The 10,459-nt window shown below is 37.7% G+C and overlaps 1 protein-coding gene across 1 annotated transcript; it reads left to right on the top strand.

Annotated features, from left to right (window-relative positions):
* Nucleotides 1-6,187, top strand: LOC109893221 (uncharacterized). Its single transcript, XM_020486336.2, has 11 exons — nt 1-126; nt 223-309; nt 439-588; nt 685-777; nt 882-970; nt 3,402-3,508; nt 5,185-5,330; nt 5,427-5,513; nt 5,645-5,794; nt 5,883-5,975; nt 6,080-6,187. Exons 1-11 carry the CDS (start codon nt 1-3, stop codon nt 6,185-6,187), a joined length of 1,236 nt encoding a protein of 411 aa, XP_020341925.2.
* Nucleotides 6,188-10,459: the final 4,272 nt, after the last annotated feature.

The raw sequence follows: 10,459 nt of genomic DNA, 5'->3' as shown, positions 1-10,459 counted from the left end.
ATGGCACTTCAGACTGTCACTTGGATGAGCGCATTCCTCTGCCTCGCGCAAGTTTGCTCCATGCCCATGCCTTGCCAGCTACAAGGACAGCTGGTGCGAATAACCCACAACCTACTGAGAGACATGGTACATTTATTAAATTACTTTTGTCTTGAGAAGTATTATCCAACTATGTTTAACTGAATAGCACAACGTGATTGCGGGGTTTTCTATAACTTTCAGGGGGGTAATTTTCCTCTGGAGTGCCTGCAGGAGAATGTCTTCGTGGCATTCCCAGCCACCGCATTTGCAACCTCCGGTGCGCCACAGGTAAGGGCAAGCGAGTACATCCAAGTGTTCTTTACAGCATGAAAGAGTATTTGCAGCCGTTAGGATAAGAAAGTTGAAAACTTTAAACTGCCATTTGTTATTTGAAATTATTGTTGTTGTCCGTTTCAGTTGAGCAGCAGTGGTGCTATGGCTATTTATGAGACATTGAAGAACATCGACACATTGTTTGGAGCTGACGACCTGCCTACTAAGTGGGACCAACAGAAGTTGGATAATTTTCAGAATATTGTATACCGCCAGATTGAAGAGAGTAAATGTGTGAGTTACTATGCCAACACGGATAGGTTAACTGTTTAATTGTGGTATTGTGGCATTTTTATTATTATTCATCGCCTGCCTTTTTCTTTCTGGCAGATGATGGGCAGTGTGGATACCAGTGATTATCTCATCAGGACAGAAGGACTGAAGACGTACTTTGGGAACATTGCAGCAGTCCTAAAAGAAAAGGTAGACTATAGATTAAACACAAATAGACACATTGTTTTGATAATATCTCTACATTGGACAATATTACCCTACATTGTCCTAACAGTTTATTTGTATTTTCACAGAATTTCAGTTACTGCGCCTGGGAAGTGGTTCGAAAAGAGCTCCTGTACAGCCTACAGTTCATTCTGGAACACAACTCTGATAGCCTTCTGTGGGCCAACAGAACATGAATTTGAACTTGCAGAACTTTTATACAATTGTGTTTTACGATTGTGCTTAATTTGAAAAGCCTACTCTTCTACAATCATCTAATGTGGAACGTCAAATAGCTATATTAAATATGTATTTATTTATTTAACAAGGTTATTTATTTATGTATGCCTATTTATTCATTTATTGATTCATCTATTTGAAAATCTGTTGCGCTTCTTCAATTGTTAAGTTAATAAACATTTCTATAGTTTTAAATATTGTTAATCTGAGTGCTCATTCTGTAGCCAAGTCTGTCGATGTGTGAACATTCCGATTTGTGTTAAACATGCTCAGAACATATGGATGACAGTACAACATTTAGTTATACTCAAAAGCTTTTTGTCAATGACGTGTGTTTTAACACTAGACAGGGCGGGCCTGTTTTGAACGTTGTACTTTGAGCTCCTATACGACTTAATTTGTTGATAGGCATACAATGTTGTTCTATCAATGCCATGATCAGTTCGTTGTTGTAAAGTTTCAGAAGATAAATACTTAATATTAACATAAAAGCTGCATAATCAGAAACCTACATCTCCAATTAACGTCTTCGTCATCATCACATCACCATCAGCATCATCAGCAACAGCATCATTATATGAGTCTATATATCAGACTTTCTTACTCATTCACATTAGGCCAAACTCAAACATCATCGTCATCATTTTCGTCGTCTTGGTAAGCGCCCAATAAAGGCTAATCTAGGGCACATACTCTTTTATCAACTAGAAATGTCCAAATTGTAAAAAGTTGGAATTTACCGAATCAATGTAATAAGAATGAACCGCATGAGAGAAAAGGATAAGTGAAGACAATACCACCGCCCTCTACTCTCCATTTTAGAGGCGGGTCGGCTTCAGCCTTCATTCAACACTACCAGTCACTACCAGTTAACTACCAGTTAATACAATGTGTTTTTATTTCAAAGATGTGCGATATTAACACTGAACAGTCATTCTTCAGATTGATCTACCCGATTAAAAGAAAGTCACCACAGACTTAACGTGTGAGCAAAATATGATCGCTGTTCATCGCCTATTGAAACAAGTTTCTGGTTAACCCTACACAGAATCTAAAAAATGTGGTGTGCAATGTCCACAATATTGACCATGGCCCTCATTTGCTAAGATGAAGCCCTGCAACATTGTATAAATAGGCTACTGTTTTTTTTTCGTGTTTCATATTCAATATTGCTTGCTGAATAACTGCTGTCTGACCTCATGAAATGCATTGCTCCAATGCAATTCTCTGCAAATACATGTATGGAAACTGTTATCTTGCTGGGCAAAAAAACATTCTTATTAATTTTACAATAGCATAATTATGAATCACCCACTGAAAAGTTGGATTTATAAAGGGAAGCGAAAGCCTGAACCATGCAGCCTGCTTCACCACAAAAGGTACAGCGGTGCTAGGGTTAATTGTATAAGATGGGCTACTTCATCATTATTATAGAAGATGGACAACTTTAGCAATGTAGGTATCGTATCGAATCAAGATTAAAATAATAGGTTGTTAATCATTTCGAAAGTCTGCTACACTTTAAATGATATCAAAAGAAATATGGTTCTATTGAGTATCTCCTGACTCTGTTCGGCCGAGGCACAGCAGACTCCGATTGGTGCAGGTGGACGCAGTTCACGCACCAATCCGCTAAATGTTGCACCAGTCCGCTCTTTGGTGAACACAATTTGATGCTCAATACATCTCAATTTTAGGCCTACATTTATTTTAATTCATTATAACACATTTTATTTAACCAATGCTTTCACTATCTGTACCACAACGTTTAATGTAAGGTTACTATTCCAATACAGTTCAATTTTTGACATTGATATGACTTTATTTCAGAGTGGAGACGTTCCAGTTCGGTGTCTAAAGGAAAAGTCGAGCGCATGTTTCCAGAGCATGTTTCCAAGAACACATAGGCAGGATACACTTCGGTATCATATAGTACGATTTTGATAGCCTAAACTATAGTATATGTTTTTTTACCATTTCAAAATGATAAATTGGAAGTTTTACCATGGAATTTAGGAGACACCCTAATGCCTAAAACCCTATTTTCTATCATGCAGGGCGAGGACATCTCTGTGGTTGCATTAGAGGCTTCGGGATACATTGCCCAATTATGTAATGACCGTAGTCCTGTCGCGTGGAACAAGGAAACGCTGAACCTGTTCATTAACGGATTACCTAGTTAAATTGAAATTAGAGGGATGCGTAAGTATGATCACTCATGGTGTAAACTTAGCTATAGTTTGGGGGCAGATAATAATTGGCACGGGTCTTTAAATTGTGATTTAATCTAAATAATTTTAGCATAATATTTTCAGAACATATCTTAAGACAGAACTAATTCACTGACCACCATTTTATATTGTCTCCAGGTCGGGTGTGGTGTTGGGGCATCCTCTGGAGATGGAGGGTCGGTTACTTCAGGCAACGCGTCATGAAAACATATTTCGACAAGCTGAGCGCCGTCTTGAAACAAAAGGTGGGTCCAGTATCAAATGTCCTCGAAAAGAGGCTAAATTAATCATATGAAAGTTCTACATAACCGCAAATCGGATGAATTTTGCTGCCACAACTCACATGTGAAACATGGAACTTCCAAATGACGTTTTTACCGTCGGATGCGTTGGCGCAGCACCTGCTGTGGTTGAGTTAACTTAAAAAATACATGTCTTGTTTGCATACCAGGAACACAGCGCATGCGCATGTGAGATGGTGGGGTTGAGGTTCGCTTCAAACTTGTGCAGTTTTAAAAATTCCTCGACAGCAGACTCAAGCGGTGAGGAAGAAGCGGTCTGTTGGACAAACCACATAATCATCATCAGATACATGTCACAAGTACCTGAGGCTTTCTAATAGATTACTGGATGATATATTTATTGACTGACTGATTTATTTATATGTGAAGGCTATGTATTTATTTATTCCTTTATCATTTTATACAAAAATTAAAATGAAAAAACATGCATCTATTATCATATTGTTTGTATTAATTTACATATTCAGCCATCCATGCATTCATCCATTCAGACTTTCATGGATTAATTTGTTTATAGGCAATATGCAGTTCAAAACAACAGCATAGTGGTCACTCAACCCCTATTTTGGTAAATAGCTGAGTGATACGTTTCGATAAAAGTAACCACTGTCAGAGACATATTCATTCAAGTAATGACCATCCACTACATTTTGAAGCTATACAATGTTTGTTTAGATGTACGTTGTTTCAAACAATGTCATAAAAAAGTACATTTTGGGTTCTGTTGAGGTAAGACAGGTGAACGAAGCTCATGAGGCATTTAAAAGTTATATATTCTTTAAGAGTCAATAAGCCTGTGTAATTTAAACGTCTAAATGGAATGTAGCCATCGCAGAAATGTCCCCTTTTGCTAAGCATATCCCAGACGATGAAAAGTAGTATTATTAGGAACTAGGATTTAGGTATTTTTCTAATAAGCCTACGATAACGTCATCACAACACATTGGCACATTGGTTTATTTATAGGAATATCCTTGCTTGTCTCTCGTAAGGAATAAATAGTCAAATGTTAATGTTAGCCTGATTATTCATCAGTTATTGAATGTTGGTGTTAAGAAAGACTTAAAGAGGTCTACTGCATTCATTGTATAGTTAAGGGGTCGAATTTCTCTCTCTCTCTCTCTCTCTCTCTCTCTCTCTCTCTCTCTCTCTTTCTCTTTTTCTCTCTTTCTCTCTTTCTCTCTCTCCTTCGCCCTGTCTGTCTTAGAAACGTTTGAGCTTTCACAAGGCCAGCTTGTGAGTTACATTTTTTAAAACTACTTAGGACAATGTGCCTCCCATGAAGGAACACTCGAAACACGATGAGAGGGTAGTGAAGCACAAGGAAAGAGAAATCCGGTCTTGCGGTTCACAAGGCAAAAGTTTCCCAAATGTATTCATTTTAACTCTTAATTTAGCGAGACACCCTTTCACTTTTTGTACATCCTTTCAATCCTCACTATTTAAGTTCATCCACAGACATGGGATCAGAACACAAACCACATTCTCACTGGAGGAAATTTTCAATTTACTGGCAACAGGTGAGTCAACAATATGCTATCATTTGATAATTGCTTCAGGATACAAATAATGAATTATTTTCAGGATTATATTCTACTAACAATGATCATCTGCTACAGATCATCTAACTACAGTAAGAATGACACTTCAGACTGTCACTTGGATGAGCGCCTTCCTCTGCCTCGCGCAAGTTTGCTCCATGCCCATGCCTTGCCAGCTACAAGGACAGCTGGTGCGAATAACCCACAACCTACTGAGAGACATGGTACATTTATTAAATGACTTTTGTCTTGAGAGGTATTATCCAACTATGTTTAACTGAATAGCACAACGTGATTGCGGTGTTTTCTCTAACTTTCAGGGGGGTAATTTTCCTCTGGAGTGCCTGCAGGAGAATGTCTTCGTGGCATTCCCAGCCACCGCATTCGCAACCTCCGGTGCGCCACAGGTAAGGGCAAGCGAGTACATCCAAGTGTTCTTTACAGCATGAAAGAGTATTTGCAGCCGTTAGGATAAGAAAGTAGAAAACTTTGAACTGCCATTTATGTTATTTGAAATTATTGTTGTTGTCCGTTTCAGTTGAGCAGCAGTGGTGCTATGGCTATTTATGAGACATTGAAGAACATCGACACATTGTTTGGAGCTGACGACCTGCCTACTAAGTGGGACCAACAGAAGTTGGAGAATTTTCAGAATATTGTATACCGCCAGATTGAAGAGAGCAAATGTGTGAGTTACTATGCCAACACGGATAGGTTAACTGTTTAATTGTGGCATTTTTATTATTATTCATCGCCTGCCTTTTTCTTTCTGGCAGATGATGGGCAGTGTGGATACCAGTGATTATCTCATCAGGACAGAAGGACTGAAGACGTACTTTGGGAACATTGCAGCAGTCCTAAAAGAAAAGGTAGACTATAGATTAAACACAAATAGACACTTTTTTTTTATCATATCTCTACATTGGACAATATTACCCTACATTGTCCTAACAGTTTATTTGTATTTTCACAGAATTTCAGTTACTGCGCCTGGGAAGTGGTTCGAAAAGAGCTCCTGTACAGCCTACAGTTCATTCTGGAACACAACTCTGATAGCCTTCTGTGGGCCAACAGAACATGAATTTGAACTTGCAGATCTTTAAACAGTTGTGTTTGATTTTAAAAGCCTACTATTCTACAATCATGTAATGTGCAACGTCAAACAGCAATATTATTCATGTATTTATTTATTTATTTATTTAACAAGGGTATTTTTTTATGCCTATTCATGAATTTATTGATTTATCTATTTGAAAATATGTTGCTCTTCATCAAATGTTAAGTTAATAAACACTTCTCTACTTTTAAATATTGTTAATCGGAGTGCTCATTCTGTAGCCAAGTCTGTCGATGTGTGAACATTCATATTTGTGTTAAACATGCTCAGAACATATGGATGGCAATACATTTAGTGCTTTAGCCTACGAATCAATTAAGGAAAGCCCTAAAATCAAGTCAAATGTATCTTCTCAAAATGTAGTTATATTGAAAATCCTTTTTTCAGTTAAGTGTGTTTTAGCATTGGACATGGCGGACCTGTTTTGAACGTTGTACTTAGAGTTCCTATACGAATTCAGTTCCTACTCTAGAGATCCTATTAAATGATTCGAAATCCTAATTCTGTGGTTCCAACCCACTCTGTGGAATTGCGATCCACTATCAATACCGTAATCGGAACAATTTTAGCCGAATAGGCTGAACAGGTGCACAGTGATTTCACAAGCAGTGAGGTAAAACGGTCGATCTTTAGCCTTCATTCAACACTATCAGTCTCTCTATTAATAACATGCATTTACATTTCAAATGTGTGTTTTACAAACACTGAACAGCCATATGTTTAGATTGCACTGCAATCTGATTAAAAGAGAGTCAACAGACATAATGTGCGAGCAAAATGTGGTCTCTGTGAAATGTCATTTGAAACAACGGATCTAGCTAACCCTACACAGAATCTGAAAAGTGTGGTGTGCAATATGCAAAATTTCAGCATATTTATATTGAACATGGACCTCATTTAATAAGACAGAGACCTGCACCATTGTGTTACAGTTATTCGTTTTTCATATTCAGTTATTGCCCTCTAAATATCTGCTTACTGTTCTCATGAAATGCATGGCTCCAATGCAATTCTTTGCATAGACATGTATGAAAACTGTTCACTTGCATTATATTCCTCTGATTAATTTCACAATAGCATAATTAAGAATCACTCACTGAAAATGTGGGTTTATAAAGTGAAGCGAAAGCCTGAACAATGCAACCTTCTTCAACACAAATAATTGTTTTATATCTTCATGGAGCGATACTTGGTTTTATACTTCAACAATGTAGGTATCATATCGAATCAAGATAATAGGTTGATCTGAGCATAGATCTGAGCATAGATCTGCTCTTAGATATGGTGAGTAATTTCAATTGCTCCAGTCCACTATTCTGTGTGCCCAATTTGATGCGCGTAATAACGTGTCAAATAACACTATTTGCCGTGTCAAAAAAGCTTGTTCACCAATCAGGACCTGAATATGACTACTTGTCACATAATAATTTAACGCGTTCATACATTTGTACGTAGTTATTACACACTGATTACACTATCACTCGTATTACATATGTCACAACGATTCTTCGATAGGTATGCTCTGATGCTGCGAAAGTTGTCTCGCGCACCTACAGTGCTGGTCATAAAAAAGGATAGCTATCTGGTGGATGCAAACAATGTTCTTCCTCAAAAACATAGCAAAATAACATAATCTGTTTCACTATCTATAGTTAGGTAGCTAACTATATAGCTTGTTGTCATCGTCTAAAATAACCCTAATTTATATGACACTTCTTATTTAATTAATGGTGATCTGACCCATCTACGTGAAACTAGACACAATAAGGATTAAGCCACAACAGTAGACTTTACGGTTAGCCTTCAAAATAAATATATGTCACTGACAGTGATGCAAAGTAATAGAATAGTAGAATTATGCCATCATTTAATAGATCAAAGTAAACGAGTTTGGAATGTTGTTATTACCTATGTAGAAAACCTGAAGTTTCAGTTGGCTAATATCTTTTTCATCGGCCTTGGCTGCAGATACGTATTTTTTTGGACACTGCTTCCAGGTGGCTGGGGGTCCCGGGGCTTCTGCGCAGGTGCAGGATTCTCTACTTTGCGCACAGTCCCTGCTCTACTCATAGAGAACCTCCCTTCACATTTCTCACAGTCACTTGTGAATAACAACTCTTCAAATGTTTCCAGTGAAACGTCATGCAGAATCTGCATTTGATCTCAATCAGTTTGATGAGGATATGCATTTACATTTTCTTGAGTTTCGTAGTCGCCTATAGTGTTGTTTTAAATTATGTACAATGAGTGAATTGTAGAGCAGATGGCGTAAACAAATTGTAGCATAGCCTACCTGTTTAGTTTCAATCAAAGCACATATGTTGCCTAGCAGCACAATCGCCCTCAAATTTCATGAGAAATTAGTTTTGTTGTTGTTGTTGTTGTTGTTGTTGTTGTTGTTGTTGTTGTTGTTGTTGTCTTACTGTAACGTCATACTACGCGATTATATTTGGTTTTGTTATGTAGAAAACTATCATTATGTGATCTTGCAGAAATAGATTCAGCTTTGATCTAACTTTATTAAATGAGCACCGTTCGCCACAGTAGGCTAGCATGTTGTCTATGAATAGAGAGGAGACTGTGTGGAGTTGGGGTCCTGCACATGTGCAGAAGCTTCAGGACCTTTAGCTGTTGGGAGGAAAGATCCGTTTTTTTCAATTGCCTGTCTTTAATTCACATCATTCTTTCAATAATCTCACCAGTAAAATCATAACTAACCAACACTAACACTTTGATGAAATTAATTCACTTTAAGCTGTCACTGTAGGATCAATATTGGTTTGTTCATTACCTCTAGAACACAACTTGAAACTTCAGGAGGAGGGACACAAGTGGTGGACCTGGTTTTCTGGATTTCAAGGTCTTTACACTGTAATTGTGAATAACATTTATCAAATGCATGTGTCAACAATGAATGCTTGGTTATGCTTTTCACTGAGTAAAATGTCAAAACAATGGATATGAAATGGAAAAGTAAAAACAACAATAAGCATTTGTCTCCTGTGTTTACCAAAGTCATTTGTTTGCATTGCCACTTTTTATTTCAAATTTTTTTTTTTTACAGAATGATTCCATTAATATGCCTACACTCTTTCACTGAACTAAATATAGAACCCAAGGTGTTCTTCCTCACTGAACCAAAATTGGGTCCAAGAATAACTTTGTATGGTACCATTTATAAATTATTACTGCAACTAAGAAATAATATGTATAGATAACAATATAATAATACATATATTTAATAAAGGACAAAAGAATACCAGCATAGTTTCGAGATTCTATTGTCATTTTATGCTAACGTCATCTGAAGCAGCCAAAAGAGTAGAACATCTGTCTCTAATAGAGTTACTGACAGACTATGAGCAAAACAAATGGTGTTTTAACTTAAAAGTGATGTAATGATTAACTATTGAATCACCATGACATATTATACATAATTTATCTATTTGGTCTAATTATTCATTTTGGGGGAAAAAATGTGAATTGTGGCGGCTGCTACAATGTTGTACCAGGCTCATGTTACGCTTCCCAGGTGAAAGAGCATTGGGTAAGACAGACAGACAAGCACGGAGAAAGTCTTGGCTAAGTGAAAGTGATGAAGGGATCTGAGACCAGCAGTGAAGCCTAGCCGTATCAGTGGCTCCATAACAGCAACAATTTAGATTGTCTATGAATATCCGAAATAGACATAAGGCCTATGCTCGTGAGCCACGACGTGAGGGAGCACCAGAGCAGTTCGTCGCTGCTAGCTGTGCTCCCTCTGATTTATTAAACCAGTTAGTTATATGTTAAAGAACCAAGGCGCTGTCTTCGGTGTTATCCAGCCACAAATGTTGAACAGCAGGATCGCTACTTCAATCGTAGATGGTATGAGGATTACAAATGGCTGGAATATTCTATTTCAAAGGACCGTGCTTTCTGCTTTGCATGACGCCACTTTCAACGTCCAGGAAACCATGGTGGAGAGAAGGCGACATTTACCCACGATGGCTACTAGAACTGGAAGAAAGCGACAAGTTCTTTCAAGACACTCAATGCTAGTGTTAAGCATAGATATGCAATGATAGCGTGGAATGAGTGGACTATTCAGAAAGAGTATGGCTCAACAATATGCAATGCTCTAAGTGATGGACATTCGAAAATAGTCCGAGAGAACGGAGAGTATATAAGAGCAGTTGGAAAGTTCCTGTCCATGCTTAAACGTTACAAAGACTACTTGGTGGACGCATGCTGCGT

Source organism: Oncorhynchus kisutch, linkage group LG6, assembly GCF_002021735.2.
Source record: "Oncorhynchus kisutch isolate 150728-3 linkage group LG6, Okis_V2, whole genome shotgun sequence".
Classification (NCBI taxonomy): domain Eukaryota; kingdom Metazoa; phylum Chordata; class Actinopteri; order Salmoniformes; family Salmonidae; genus Oncorhynchus; species Oncorhynchus kisutch.
The sequence above is the reverse complement of the archived record's forward strand: the minus strand, read 5'-3'. Positions and strand labels throughout refer to the sequence as shown.

Bases quoted from the DNA above. Each gene is read 5' to 3' on its own strand.
- LOC109893221 (XM_020486336.2), top strand. From the start codon at position 1: ATGGCACTTCAGACTGTCACTTGGATGAGCGCATTCCTCTGCCTCGCG. The intron at 589-684 runs GTGAGTTACTAT...TCTTTCTGGCAG, and splicing joins AGATTGAAGAGAGTAAATGT to ATGATGGGCAGTGTGGATAC. The intron at 5,795-5,882 runs GTGAGTTACTAT...TCTTTCTGGCAG, and splicing joins AGATTGAAGAGAGCAAATGT to ATGATGGGCAGTGTGGATAC.